This window comes from Panicum virgatum, chromosome 9K, assembly GCF_016808335.1.
Source record: "Panicum virgatum strain AP13 chromosome 9K, P.virgatum_v5, whole genome shotgun sequence".
In the NCBI taxonomy this organism is placed as follows: Eukaryota; Viridiplantae; Streptophyta; class Magnoliopsida; order Poales; family Poaceae; genus Panicum; species Panicum virgatum.
In genome coordinates, this window is record NC_053144.1 from 68,495,834 (window position 1) to 68,510,630 (window position 14,797).

At 49.4% G+C, this 14,797-nt stretch overlaps 2 protein-coding genes and 1 long non-coding RNA gene across 3 annotated transcripts; 2 read left to right on the plus strand and 1 right to left on the minus strand.

The window, feature by feature from the left end:
- The first annotated feature begins 1,929 nt into the window (after positions 1-1,929).
- LOC120647390 (transcription factor BHLH3-like) lies at positions 1,930-3,968 on the plus strand. Its single transcript, XM_039924168.1, has 4 exons — positions 1,930-2,687; positions 2,837-3,013; positions 3,234-3,404; positions 3,536-3,968. Exons 1-4 carry the CDS (start codon positions 2,124-2,126, stop codon positions 3,620-3,622), a joined length of 999 nt encoding a protein of 332 aa, XP_039780102.1. The 5' UTR covers positions 1,930-2,123; the 3' UTR covers positions 3,623-3,968.
- A 1,438-nt stretch (positions 3,969-5,406) lies between these two features.
- Positions 5,407-8,773, plus strand: LOC120647391 (ankyrin repeat domain-containing protein, chloroplastic-like). Its single transcript, XM_039924169.1, has 8 exons — positions 5,407-6,220; positions 6,777-6,853; positions 7,072-7,170; positions 7,261-7,359; positions 7,694-7,792; positions 7,872-7,970; positions 8,218-8,429; positions 8,519-8,773. The coding sequence occupies exons 1-7, from the start codon at positions 5,500-5,502 to the stop codon at positions 8,344-8,346; spliced, it is 1,323 nt and encodes a 440-aa protein (XP_039780103.1). The 5' UTR covers positions 5,407-5,499; the 3' UTR covers positions 8,347-8,429; positions 8,519-8,773.
- A 3,585-nt stretch (positions 8,774-12,358) lies between these two features.
- LOC120647392 lies at positions 12,359-14,456 on the minus strand. Its single transcript, XR_005664773.1, has 2 exons — positions 13,933-14,456; positions 12,359-13,607 (listed from the first exon to the last, which is right to left on the minus strand). It is a non-coding gene; the product is annotated as an uncharacterized LOC120647392 (long non-coding RNA).
- Between the last annotated feature and the right edge of the window lie 341 nt (positions 14,457-14,797).

Below are 14,797 nucleotides of genomic sequence, written 5' to 3' on the forward strand. Positions count from 1 at the left end.
GCCCGGGGGCATCGATGATCAGTCAACCGCCCATGCCCACGGTGAAACGATGCTTTTTTTTTTTGAGATTACGGTGAAACGATGCTGACACAAGGGGAGGACTGAGGAGGGGCGTGGAAAAGAGAAGACCGTACCCCCTCGCATACGCCAGCGGCGCACGCCGACCCACACCACACCCCGCGTCGTGGCCGTAGCGGCCGCGGGCGGGTGGGTGCGTCCACGCGCGGACACCGCCGCTGTTTGCGGGGCGGCACCGTGCCCTCACGAGCGAGAGAGCCGTCGATCCAGCGGGCCGGCCGCCGCTAGCTAGCTAGCTAGCGAGAGGGGGATAGGAGGGATCCGCCGCGCGCCGGCCGGCCGGCTCCGTCGTAGCGTCGTCGGCGTCCCTCCCTCGTTTGCGGGGCGGCCCCGCAGGCCCTGTCACCTCACAACTGTTCGCGCGCGCGCCCGCGGATGCCGGCCGCGCCCCCGTGAACCGCCCGCTTGCGCCGCGCGGCCCCCTCGCTTTGTTCCCGCGCGCGCCTTGTCAGCCGGTCGCTGCTGGGCTGCCTGCTGCCGGTATGGCGTGGCACGGACGGGGTACCGGCGGGGATGGCAGGGCAGGGGCATCGGCTGCCTGCTGCCGGTATGGCGTGGCATGGACTTGTGAGTCCGCACGGACCGCCGGACGTTGGCCGGCCACACCTATCGTCCGTCGCCGATCAGTCTATGGAGCTCTCGATGGATGCTCAGGTAGAGAGAGAGAGAGAGATGCTCTCGTTGAAAATACCGCGCACGTATTGCGTGTGGTGTATGACAAGGGGAAAGAACCCGATTGAAATTCCCTGCGTCTCCATCGCGTGGACTGTGTGACGGCCCCCGTATCACTGCTAGATTTGCTTTCGTACTACTACGCTCCAACTGGCTACGACGTGTTGGCAGCACCAACACGTACGAATCCAATACAGGCGCAGACGTACCAATCACCCCGGACCCGGATAACGAACGATACCCGGCCGGGACGCGCAATGCATGAATCCTACCTAGTACACGCGCGGTGGAACCATCGGCTCGGCTAAGCACGCAACTGACGATGGCGATCAGCAGGCGCCGTGGCATGATTGCTCGCGCATCCGTGTACGCCCTAGCCAACCGCCAGCTCTGTCATCCAGCAGCCAGCACAGCCGTCGACAGCCGATCCGATCTGACTCGGCGACAGCGACGCGGGCGGCGGCGTCTGCTCGGCGCTCCGCTCCGGCCACCATCCATCCATCCATCATCCCCCGATCGAGCTCGAGCTCGAGGACGAAACGGGGGGACATGCACATGCCTGGCGCGCGCACGCGACGTCGCCACCTGACCCGAGGCGTGTGAGCTCACGGTGGGCCGTGCAGCGGCCGTGCGCCACCCCATCCGGCGGCCGTACCAACTCGTCAAAACGGCCATGGAATCTGGCATTAAATTAAACAACGGCGCCTAGCTAGCCCGGCCCTTTTTTGACGCTCGTCGCCTCGCCGCTGCGCCGTGACAGTAAGTCTCCGCCGGGCCTACCAGCCTGATGACAACCCGATTAACTAGTAGGGCTAAAAATTCCATTTGCTTCCAGACCTCGGTCGGTCGAACGCCGCCAGCGACGAGGGGGATTTAAAAAGGGAAGCCCGCTCCGCCGCGAGATTGCAGATTTCAGGCGAAAACGACGTGCCCCGGCCGATAATTCAAACCGAATGTTGCCGAGGGGATCGGATTAAACTAATGCGCAGATTCCCAGTCCATTCTTAGGCGCCCATGCTTTGCTACTTGCAGAGTGACCGACGGGTGTCCGGGTTTGTGGCGATGCCCATGCCGAGCGCGATACGCCGCCTGAACCAACGCGCCCGCGAGAGCACCAGACGGCCGGTGGTCATTGCCAAGGAATAATTGTCGCTCAGGTTGCGAAGGACACGCACCGGCCGGCCCCGCCGGGGATTAATTCCCAGGTTGCTTCCGTGCTCAACCCCACACGCTGCAAGTTGGGCATGTGGTGGTGCTACCAGCCGACGGCCGCGTTCATCACTTTGTTATAAGCTAAGCGTGAGGGTTTGTGCGGGGTAGCATCTAGTATCCGTGAGAGTGAGAGAGGAGCGAGGAGGAGAGCTCGGCCGGGCATGGAGCTCGACGAGGAGACGTTCTTGGACGAGCTCATGTCGCTGCGGGGGGAGGCGGCGCCGTGGCAGGGCTACCCCGGCGGCGTCATGATGAGCGACCTCCTCTTCTACGGCGCCGACGCGAGAAGCGGCGGCGGCATGGACCTGCCGCCGTTCCAGGAGCTGGTGCCCATGCCGCCCGCGGCGCCCCCGCACGAGGAGTTCAACTTCGACTGCCTGAGCGAGGTGTGCAACCCTTACAGGAGCTCCGGCGTCGCCGCCCCGGGGGAGGCAGCGCCCGGCCAGACGCTCGACGCTCCCCTTCACGACGCCATGGTGGACGAGGAGCCGAGCGGTGATAAGGGGCAGTGCTACGGAGGCGGGGGCAGCTCCCCGACGTTCGTGTTCGGAGGAGGCGCCGGCGAGAGCTCGGAGATGGCGCCCATCAGGGGTGTCGGCGGCCCCCACCACAAGACCAAGCTCCACGGCGCGCCGTCAAAGAATCTCATGGCTGAGAGGCGCCGGAGGAAGCGGCTCAACGACCGACTCTCCATGCTCCGCTCCATTGTTCCAAAGATCAGCAAGGTAATAAACAAAGCATCCGGGCTATCGATTGATCGACTAGCTAGCTTTAATTTGTAGTTAAGGTTTCATTATGCATGTATGTATGTGATGACTAGCGACGACTAAAACCGATCGATCGTATATATGCTGGTGTCGCGGCTGGTCATCAGATGGACAGGACATCCATTCTTGGGGACACCATTGACTATGTGAAGGAGCTGACAGAGCGGATCAAAGCCCTTGAGGAGGAGATCGGCGCCTCGCCGGAGGACCTGAACCTTCTGAATACCTTGAAAGATTATTCGTCCAACAGTAACAATGAGATGATGGTGAGGAACTCCACCAAGGTATGCACGCCTCTCATATTCACATGCATACACTACACTCTCGAGTCCCGATCACTATGCATGTATCTAGCTCGACTGTAGAGCACAGCAATATCGATTGTGCTCGCTCTCTCTCTCTCTCTCTCTCTCTCTCTCTCTCTCACAGACACACACACACACACAAACAAACAGCTGATGTGATTTTTTTTTTTGATCCATGTGGCCGGCCGGGTCGTCACAGTTCGACGTCGAGAAGCGGGACAACGGGAGCACGAAGATCGAGATCTGCTGCCCCACAAACCCCGGGGTGCTGCTGTCCACGGTGAACGCGCTGGAGGTGCTGGGGCTGGAGATCGAGCAGTGCGTGGTGAGCTGCTTCAGCGACTTTGGCATGCAGGCCTCTTGCTTACAAGTAAGTAATAATAATCAAGGGGTTTTGCATTGTTTGATCTGAAATACTGTTCCATATGCAATCGTTCATCGGCCTCATTAATCCAGCTCTACCTGTATGTTTTACAAGTATTTGTTGTCAATTTATGGTAGGAGGACGGGAAGCGGCAAGTGATAAGCACCGACGAGATAAAGCAGGCATTGTTTAGGAGTGCCGGGTATGGAGGGAGATGTCTCTAGCAGGTCGAAGTTTCATCCAACGCATGGAATTGAATATAAATCCGGTCGATTATTGGTCGTTCTTGTTCTTGATGCCTTCCGTCCCGTGGCTTTGCTCCATGAATTAATATAGAGCTATATATATAGTAGTGTTCATCTATGAGTGTAGCTAGTATGAGCCATCTGAATCCCAGCAAATTAAAGATTTGCTCAGGTATTGTAAGTTGATCATTTCTTGTGGTTTGTATAATTTTGGATCATGGCTTGTATGCAGTACTCCTGCTTGTATGTGGGATTATTGATACCATGTATCACGCGACATGGTTTGGGTTAAATGCCAAGAACCTGGATTGTTTCTTATGTAAGTTTAGCTGTGGACTTTTGTTCTTTTCCTTCCAGGAAACGGTTCATACAGTTCTTAGATTTGTCATGGAGCTACCATATGCTCATATGAGGAAACAGTAGTGTTATGTGGTTTTATTCCCTTTGCTAGCTTGGTGCTTAATCGCGAGTCAGCAACCGTATGCAGGCGCTGCTAAGTACATAGCATATTGGGTAGAGAACAAGGAAGAACTTGGCCTGTTTATATGGCGATCCTGTTCCCTGATAGTTCAATGACGACATGCAAAGTATGTAAGCGCAGTAGTCTCTAGCTATATGCATTTTAGCACGTACACTAGTACATGGAATGATAGTGATTCGTTATTTTATGGTCCATGTAAACAGTAGAGATCCAAAATCGTACATGGATGCGTGACAAAGAACAAATCGATGTCTGAATACACACAAATCGTACGGATATGGCTCTATGATGAAAATTCATTTTAAACTCTGAATATATATGCATATGTGCCTCGTAACCAACTTGGGTACGTACATTCTCTTTTCTGCTTCCCGATTGCAATAGTTAAACCTGTCTATGATTTTCAACCGAAGGAGCATACATATTGTAAAAGATTAAAGTGCATGATCTCCTTAAACTTATTTGTATGAGGAACTTTGCTCTTAAATTATATATTTGGACCCTTAAACTTGGTTTCATGTGCCATCTAATACTCCCTCCATATAGGATTTAGATGTCGTTTTGGACAAGATTTGAGTCAAACATTGGGAATATAAATCATGAATAACTTTTAAGTTATTGAGTTTGAAAAAGTGAAAATTATATGAATAGATTTGTCTTAAGAAACACTTTCATAAAAATATACATATATCACTTTTCAACAAATATTTTTATAAAAATAAGCGGTCAAAGTTATGCTTTGAAGACCGTGTCGCTGTCCTAGACGTCATCTATTTACTATATGGAGGGAGTAAGTCCTTATATATGCTTTCAAAATACATATCTGGATCCTTAAACTTGACTTCAGTTGTCATCTGGGTCTATGTACTCTCAAAATGCTGTGTCCTTCTTAAATAAATATAACTTCATTATACTCAAATAGATTAACTTTTTTGCTTAGCATGTGTAGAAAATATTGATGTGTATCAACCAAGAAAGCTTGATGATTTTTCGCTTCTGACGCAATTCCTATCTTGCTAGGTGTACATGACAATTACGCTCGATTCTTGGAAGATTGTTAAAAAATTTAGTAACTTGTAGCTGTACTTTGCAAACTAGAATCAAACGCTTAGAAATGAAACACGCCATGGCAGCAAAATGAGTAAAAAAAAAGAGGACAATGAAAGTAATGCTCGATTAAAAAGTATAACAATTTAATCCTATCATACTTTATTAGTTGGAGGCCCAATTGGCTAATTCCTAGCCCAGATAGAACCAAGCATTCGACCGGCTGGCTTGGTCCGATCCGGCCCAGGCATAAACGGTCGGGTTCACCGGCCAATCCTCTCCGCTTCCGACGCGGGACGGCCTCACCGCACGGAGAGGGGTCGACGCCATGACGCCGGCCGCCATATCCCACCACCACCACCGCCTCCTCCTCCCCTTCCCGTCCCCGATCCAAACCCTAAACCCTTTCGCCACCTCCTCGCCTCGCCCCCGCCATCAACTCCCAAAATCCATCGTCATATCCCTATCGCCCCGACCAGCCTTCTCCTCTGCCTTCGCGGTCGCTGCCGTCGACGACGACGAGGATGTCGTCATCGGGGACTGCCTCGTGTTTGACGACGAGGCCTTCGAGGAACCGGACCTCGACCTCCCCTCGTCCCCGCCGCCTCCGAGCGCCTCCCGATGCGGCCGGAGGGCGGAGGCCAGCTACGGTTCGAGCCTGGTGCCGGAGAGGTGGAGGGATGCCGCGGAGGAGATCAACCTGACGAAGAAGGAGAAGCGCCGCATATCTCATGGGCTGCGATTCGGGAGTCGCCTCGAGCGGCGGGCGCCCCCGGCCGTTGCCGCCCCTGACGAATTCCGCGCGTACCGCAAGGGGACGCTGCAAGGGGAGAGTGAGCACGTTGCAAATGTATACTGGGGGCCACTGGAGAGGACTCTTCCGCCGGCAGAGAAGGTGGAGGAGCCTCCGCCGCCGGAGCCGGGGACGCGTGTGGCCCCGAAGAACCCGAGGATGGGGATGGATGTTGGCAGCCTTGAGGACATTTCCGAGTTTTTTAGCAGTCGGGAGTATGTTCAGGGCGAGATGGAAGACAGCAAAGGCCCCAAAAGTGAGTTCTGATGACATGTTTTACGATATTGAAATGCTGCACCGATCAGCCCTTTTTTTTCCTTTGGATTTTACAATAAAGAGTAGTTTAAATCGATCATTCAAATATAAAAACTCACTGCATCCACCAATAACACCGCAACAGATAGAATCATGGCAGTTCATGAGCTTACATCAAATGGCAATGCAATAGCTCCTTCAGTGGTGATGCAATGTAGAATACGTGTGCTTTTACTGCTGTTGCCAGGTTCTTATATTACTGCAAATGGCTTTGGACAATTCTTCACACTCATACCTTACAGCAATCTATGCCCAAACAGATATTATCAATAGTGCGTTGCAAATTATATTGCCTCAGTAGACATGTTAGTTTCTCTAGCTATACTAGGATGGCTGATTGTTAGACAATGCCGCTTTTCTGAAAGAATACATCACCTGCTGTTTGGCCAGTTGGATGAAGTAGAAGTTCATTTCGATACAACTTTCATTAATTTCTTATATGTCATTCTTTTGTTTATTAATTATTATGCATAACAATTACTTCTTTTATACTTCAGACCGTCAGAAGCTATTCTCGAATGAGGAGAAGGTTCTTCTGAACAAGCGAGTGCCTGATCTGGAAGCCGCTGCTTCTGTAAGCAATCCCTATTCATAACAGATCAGTTTTTGTTGAGTCAATAGTAATGTGTAGTAGCGGCTACTTTCTGAGTCATGAGAACCATGGAGATTTTTATTTTTATACTCACTTCTTAAGATGTGCGGATCTTCTGCCTCTTAGCCTGGTTTATGATGATTTTTGTCATTTCAAGTTTACTTTCTTGTGTAATGCGATCTTTTATCTATTCCTTGTAGAGTAAATGGCTTCCACTTCACACCCTTGCTGCATCTGGGGATTTCTATCTGTTGGAAAGTCTTTTAAAACATAATGTGGACATAAATGCGCTTGATAAGGTAATTGTTACTGTTTAACCTTTTGCTTTGTGTGACTTCTTTGTTTTTTAGGTCATTACCGTTGATTTCACCTTTTTCTGGTTCCCTTAGGATGGTTTGCCAGCAATTCACAAAGCAATTCTTTCAAAGAAGGCTGCTATTATCAACTATCTTTTAAGGAACTCAGCAAATCCATTCATCCAAGATAAAGTGAGTGCAGACCTTGTCTAACATGCTTGTAAACTGTTTATGTAGAACCTATTTGCAAGCAGCGTTATTTGGACCTGTCTTCATTACTTTAGGTCCCTTGGTGCCTCGATCTGAAAGTTGGCTCTTTGAGTATTTGCCTTTTCTATTTCTGTATGCCAAAGTTTATTGCATTTGCCTTATTTAATCATCATTGCTGTGATGATGAACTGGCATGCTCCTTGATTCCCTCTGGTCTGATGCAATATTATAGATGAGATTTATTTTCCATGTGTTTTATGTTTCTTGTCACTTGTGCTGATTTAATCCCACCAACTTCACAATTTTGGTGACACAGGATGGTGCAACCCTAATGCATTATGCTGTCCAAACTGCATGCAGTCAGACCATAAAGACTCTTTTGCTGTACAATGTTGACATCAACCATCCAGACGATGTATGCTAAGTTCTTGAAATATCTTGCTTTATTTTCTCTTCTGTTAGTTGGACTAACTGCGTGGCTTCACCACTTGCAGTATGGATGGACACCTTTGCATCTTGCTGTACAAACACAGAGGACTGACATTGTGAAGCTACTGCTAATAAAGGGGGCCGATAGAACTCTGAAAACCAAAGTAAGTAAAGTGAATATTCAACAGTTCTCAATTGATTTAGTATGAACACATTTATGGAGGCTGAACTGAATTGTTTGTGAATCGCATTCGCTGAATTCTGAAATAACATCACGTTGTCACCCCAATTTTTTCATTGTATTTTTCCATGGTAGTTACGATGCATTATGGCAGTCTAATGTTTCCTATATTCTTCTGAAACAAGTGCTCTGCTAAATGGGGAATAATTTTGTTGGTGAATTCCTTTCAGGATGGATTGACCCCTTTGGAGTTGTGCCTCCGTCTAGGCCACCATGTGCGGACATATGAGCTTATCAAACTACTTAAAAGCTTCCGAGGACAAAAACAGCATGCTTCGGTTTACCTGGAGGGTGTGTGACCAGTTGGAGTCAATGAGGTTTATGGCCGAGATTGGCTTGCTGGGTGCCACTTTTCAGTGTACGGTATTGCTTTGAGTTTGAGGTAGGTACAGGCCAACTAGATGTTTTTGATTCATTTATTTTCCTTTTTTGTTTTCTTTTTGTTGGCCTGACTGGACCAATTGGTTGCAGGAAGTAGTTTACCTTCAGAACTGAAAGCAATGACATGGCAGTGCTCCTGGCCTAGTTTTCAAAGAAAAAAAAAACACTGAAAGCAATGAGTAGATCAGGTTACAGTTGAGATTGAGCCCATGAGATTGTTGATGACCAAACCTTTCCTTAGGTCAGAGCTCTACTATAATTGGGGGTGAGCCACTGAGCTATGACAAAATATATGTAATGAATGCCAAAAACTTTTATCAGATTCGCATCTGTCTTCTTTTGGTCCATGGGACGCGTGTTTGGGACAGCCTGATCCCGGCCCAGTCAACGTGGGGGCGGGCCAGGAATTTGACTAGATTTCCGCCCTACCAACGTGCAATGGGCCATGATTGCACTGTCCCAAACAGGCCCTTAGGTGGAGACCTTTTTCACATTTATTCAATAGTTGTACGGGGTAGTATATGCAAATAAACATGAGTTGTACCTACCCTTTTTCCCATATAGTTTGCTGTGATGGATTGGGAAATTCCGTTATTAAATATTGGATACATTGTTTCTGTGGTTGGCATTCTTTGTTTATTTTTTTCTCGATTGGTATTGTCTATGTTTTTCTTGTTGATTTTGGCACTTGCAGTTGCCACCTGGAATAGTTGAACCCGCAACTATTCAAGTGTTGATTTTTCTTTTTTTGGTTTTTTTTACACAAGTTTTTTGTTCAACCACAAATTTTGTATGATGATAGATGTTTGCATACTCTAACCATTCATATTTTTTATGCACCTATGTAGTAAGTTTGGTTACCCAGTACCGAGATGGTAATATTCTCCCGGAAACAAAGCCTGTTAGACTGACACTGTCCGTAACATACATATTTGTTTTTGTTATTCCACCAACTTATCAATTGCTGATACGTTTGCAAACCTTGATCACAAAAGTACAAGGATGAGGATTTTATGCACTCATGTCCATATGCTCGATGCAACTAATTTTGCTACCAGACTTTCAGATCTGAACTTCTCCCAGAAAACCCATGCCAGTTCTGTTGTCTTAAAGAGTGCCTGGACAGTTTCTTTGGTCCCTGGGGTTGGTTGCCCATCTCAGCAGGCTTTATGGGCAATTACATGCATCAACTAAATTCCATTTGTACACACCTTCTGATGAGCAACCAATGCCCCCAGCCCAGGATCTACTGCCGTACCCCCAACGATCCTGTCTAGCCCTTGCTTTCTTCATGGTCATTTTCTGGGCCGCCTTGAATGGCCTGCATTGCACGTCAAACATTCCCAGAGAGCAGAACTGCAGTTGCAGCTCCAGTAAATAATCGAAGCATGGTCCAGGAAAATGGTAATCAGCTCAAACCAGCCCATTTAAGTCCCAGGAAAATGGTAGTCAGTCCAAAGGTTTTTCTTTTCTTTTTTTTAAAAAAATAAATAAAGACATGTCATGACCGCTACATTTTCTATAGAGAAAGGTGAAATGGGCGGCAAATCAAGTCACAGCAAGGTGAGCAGACGGCAGACCAGGGCGGACCAGACTCCATGCATCCATGTGGGCATGTGGCGGAGTGGCGCTTGTCTCTGCCCAGGCATTGATGAATCGGCGTGGGTACCGGACGGGAGCCCCCTTGCCGTGGCGGCCCGTGGCGGCCCGGAGCGGGGGTTGGAGAAGTGAATGAGGGAATCTTTGTCTGACGCTATGGAGGCCAGGCCACGGCAGTCGGCAGGGCCTCCTCCGGCCAGGTCCGGCACTCCGGCCGTGCATCTCCCTCATCCTCCGGCTGATCTAGCTAGCAGTGATACTAGTGTAAATGCTGGCGCTGCCTGCCTGACCAAAGTGAGCATGCCCCATATTCTTTCTCTACCTGCTGTCCCCTTTGATGCTTTTCCCTGCCATCTCATTTACGCTCGTCTCATTACTTCCCCTAGTTACTCCTTTGCAAGTCCCAACTACCTACCCACGGGGATCTCGCCCTTTTGATTTACAGTAGTAGTAGAAGTATATGGACACCGCGGCTCATGCATACATATACCCTGGGAAATATTAGTACTACCAAATACAGTGACATAATCTATCAGAGATGGTTGGGAGCTATACATGCATGATGAATTACTTTCATCAGTCAACAACTCTTTTGACTATATGTAACCATGGGAGTACTGCATGCGTAAGCAAGAACATTTGAAATGTCCTCTCACTCACAGCCTGATCAGATGAATGTATAATGTAGTATTTGGATTATTCGAACTACCAAATTATCCTGAGAGTCACCCAAGTAATGCAACCGCACTCTTTAATTTTGCAGATGCTCTCCATTCTCTCAAACGGGAAACCAAGTGGTATTTGCTGGCTCATCACATGTGGTTCACTATGGAGTAGTATGATCAGCGCTATCTTTTTATTTGTACAATTTAAGACAATCTATATTGGTCTTATCAGATTTGGAGTATTATTTTACTATATATCTCTAAAACACGATTCCGGTGTCATTCCCCGGCCTCTCATCGCGCCACATCACTAGAAAAAAATCGACGGTCCGATCGGACCCTCGAACGGCCAGCATGCGCCGCTGTGCCGCCGCACCTCCCGCCGGCGGGAGGCCCGGTCCTCGCGCAGGAGTCCCGTCGCCGCCTGCTGCTCGCCGCCGCGCCCCTCCGCTACCGGCCTCGCACGCCGCCGGCCGTCCTCGGCTCCGCCGCTAGGAGGGCGCAGGGGAGTGGGGAGCGCCCCCACGAGCCGGCCGCCGCCGCCCGCTGCCAGCCCGAGCTCCGCCCCCCCGGCTGCAACCCCGCCGTCCGCCTGCCAGATCCGGGCGCCGGAGCCGCACCCCCCACCCATCTGCAGGTGAGTTGCTCGGGGCCTCGGCCTCACCGCCCGCTCAGATCCCGGCCGCCAGCCGCCCCCCATAGGCGCAGCCCCGGTTACTAGCCCAGCGCGGGCACGGGCGCGGCCGCCGGCGCGGCTGTGGGCCCCCGGCTCGGAGCGCTTCCCCCAGCCCAGCGCGGGCGCGACCCCCCCACGCGGCCTGGTCAGAGGTGGAACCGCCTCCTCTCTATTTCCTCCGTGTGGACATGAGGAGATAAGGGAGAGAGAATGGAAAAAGTGGCGGTGTGGCCTTCCGAGAGGATAAGATCGGTGGGAGGCTCAGCCTCATTAATATTTGCTGACCAGACTGCAGCAGCTCGTGACCTCTGTCCACCGGCTCAAAAATAAAAGGCCTGAAGCCTTTTAAGCCCTTTTTCGATTAGATACACAAAGACTCTTGATTTGTGCATAATAGCAGCCCAAAGCCTGCTATAATATTCAATAGTGGTCTGAAGTCCACTATATTAACTTTCATTACATGTTATTATTTTATGCATTTTAAATTCCTGTAATTATTTAAATCTCACGAATTTATTGTTTGCAATCCATATTATTTAATTGCAAAACATAATCCCGAAGATTACGCCGATCCGACCGGCGCAGGAGAGAGAGGGAGCGATAGAGAGAGAGAGAGTGGGGAGGAACGGAGCGAGGGGAGAGCCGCAAGGCAGCACGGCGCCGCGCGTAGCCCTCGCCCGAGCTGGCCGCCGCCGCGTGCCCCGTGAGGCGGTCGCCGTCGCGCTCCCCTCTGCCGGGCCGCCGCCGCCCCACGCGCCGGCCGGCCTCCGCACGCCGCGAGCAGGAGGGCGCAGGGGAGTGGGGAGCACCAGAAGGGAGCAGACCAGAGCCGTGGGGGAGAGAGAAAATGGAAGGGAGGGAGGAGTGCGTCGATAGGGGCAGAGAGTAGGAAAAAAAACTCGGGTCCAACATCCGGTAGTGGTTACAGCGTGACCCCCATGGTCAAAAGAGTGATTAGCCTGCGACACACGTTTTAAAATCTCATGCACGGATAAAATAAAAACACACCCTTATATGCTAATGCTATACAGTTGTTCCACTACACAAGTTATTCAACCCGCTAACAGTAATTGCAGCAATAACCTATGGCAAAAAAAAAACGAGATAACAAATTGACCAATTAGTCTCACATGCATAGCAATCTTAAAAAAAAATTCTATCAATCTAATTACATTCTTCTTCCGTGTATCAAACAAAGTTTCATATAATACAAAAAAAGTAAAAATCAGGAGATTTGTACTTGTATAGGTTCAAATGAAAGTAAAACAAATCACACATAGGAGACCTGCAATTTCTGGGGGTAGCAATGCAAACAGCAAAGACAACACTGTGTCATCCGTATCCATGTTCTGAGCATAAGAACGTTAGAGCAAGCCGGACCTCGTGGTGATCCACTGTAGTGGCAGGTCTCTCCAGCTTCCTGTGTGCTGCGATGCATGCATACCTTTAATTTCAAAATGGATCAGAGAGCTAGCCTACAGCACGAAGACATGATTGAGAAAGAGGCAGAGGGGGAGGAGAGAAGCTGCTCGCGCTGGATCATTAATACACAGAGATACCGGTACAGTACACTCCGAGACCAGCAGCATGCGTATGTCTCGTGACCACTTGAATTTGTTTATTTTTTTGTGTACTTGTATTAGAAGAAAAGGTACGTTAGAGTGGTTACATACATAATCGTTAAAATTTGTTGAATTCAGACGAGTGTAGTTTTGAAAACTGGGAGTTGGGATGTGCATATATATATTTGTAAGAGCCATACTTCAGATTTTTTTCTTACTAATTAGCTTATATATGTAGTGTAACTCATTTGCAGGTTAGATAGCAGCCGAGTATCAGATTAATCAAATCAAGTCATTAAATTGTCCTGGCACCGGTGCATGCCCTTACATAAAATGGAGGCCGGGCTTACACGAGTGAACTTTTCCGATCCTATATATACTATGGAGATATATACATAAGACATGATCAATAAGTAAAGGCGCATACATTCAAGTGTATGAGGAACACCCCTCAAAAAAAAAGTGTATGAGAAACTGACTGTTGCATATGCATGGATTCATATGTTCCAGGCCTCCAACAGAAATTCAAGATCGATCCAAGAAGAATTTTCAGGCCAAGCAGTGTATGGTGCCCTGGAGGCTTGGCTTCGCCGTAGCTACTATACTGTCTTTTACAGGCTGCACTACTACTACCCGTTTCTACTCCAGTGGTCGACAACCTCGCTCTCATGCATCACCTGTAAAACATTGTAGTTGAAGGTTTTTGCACAGCAGGATTGTGCAAAATCTATGCTTGTCAACGTGATTTGTATGTGCGTTTCAAGCACCAAGAATTAAATATGCACGCGCGCATGATTGGAAGTCTGAACTCTGAAGCCTGAACAAGTAAAATCATCTACACTACTACGTCGCAGCAGCGGATTTATGCAGACACTAGGCCAGGTAAAAACTGCTCCGGAACGAAACGCAGGCATAAGCGCTAGCATATGAATGCAGAATGCTCACATATCATCAGGAGTATGGAGTATATAATACAGTCTGCCCATATATAGCCGCTCTTACCTTAACATCATACAAGATCCCAAGTGAACAAGACAGCGTAGGGAGTGCGACCGAATCTCGTATGAAAGAGTACTAAGATATTGCCACGGCTCAATCAGAAACACCATATCGCGGGCATGGCATCCCGCGTGGTCATCTGAGTGAGCCGAGCCAACATCATAGCTACTATTTCATCACCTCCTTTCCTTTTGCAGGCCCCTGCAGATCGATTGGTGATGGAAAGTAGGAGCAGGCACATGCCAATTCGCCATGGCCATGCAGATAAGATGAACAGCGAAGAGTAGCTGGAGAGAAGAGAAGAGAAGAGAGATGGAGTTGGAAGAAGAGGAGAAGGGAGAGAGGGAGGACGGATGGGGGCTGGGGCGGCTGGAGAATGGAGGAGGGGCTCCAACTTATGCAGCTCGATCGATCTTGTGTGGGTGGGCATTCAAGTCCCTCCGGCTACCAAATGAGTAAGACTGGCTGCGGCATTAATGGAAACCAGGCCCTGTCTGTCTTCTCCATCTCCATTCTCCAACATCATCGTGGAGTAGTACATGGATGTATATGTAGGTGCAACCACATAAATGAGATTCCCCGGGCCACGCCCAGCTTTCTTGCCCGATCGGACCCCTCCCTCTCCCTCCTCTAGCCCTCCCCCACACAGCTGCTGGCTGCTGCTAGCCTGCTAGCTCTCGACCGCCGCAAAGGATCGGAAGAGGTGCCCAGGCCGCCAGCAAGCCAACAACAACATTGTCTGCCAGTCTGCCTGCGTCTGTTCAAGTGTTCATGTGTGAGCGAGAGAGAAACGAAACCCTAGCTAAGCTAGCAGCTATGGCGGCGTGGTGTGGCTTTCTTCTACCGACGGGGCATCTTGGCGACGGGT

Excerpts from the sequence above, each read along its gene's own strand:
- LOC120647391 (XM_039924169.1), top strand. The coding sequence starts at position 5,500 with ATGACGCCGGCCGCCATATCCCACCACCACCACCGCCTCCTCCTCCCC. Across the intron at positions 6,221-6,776 it reads AGACAGCAAAGGCCCCAAAA|ACCGTCAGAAGCTATTCTCG; the intron begins GTGAGTTCTGAT and ends TTTATACTTCAG. Across the intron at positions 6,854-7,071 it reads ATCTGGAAGCCGCTGCTTCT|AGTAAATGGCTTCCACTTCA; the intron begins GTAAGCAATCCC and ends TATTCCTTGTAG.
- LOC120647390 (XM_039924168.1), top strand. The coding sequence starts at position 2,124 with ATGGAGCTCGACGAGGAGACGTTCTTGGACGAGCTCATGTCGCTGCGG. Across the intron at positions 2,688-2,836 it reads TTGTTCCAAAGATCAGCAAG|ATGGACAGGACATCCATTCT; the intron begins GTAATAAACAAA and ends GCTGGTCATCAG. Across the intron at positions 3,014-3,233 it reads TGGTGAGGAACTCCACCAAG|TTCGACGTCGAGAAGCGGGA; the intron begins GTATGCACGCCT and ends GGGTCGTCACAG.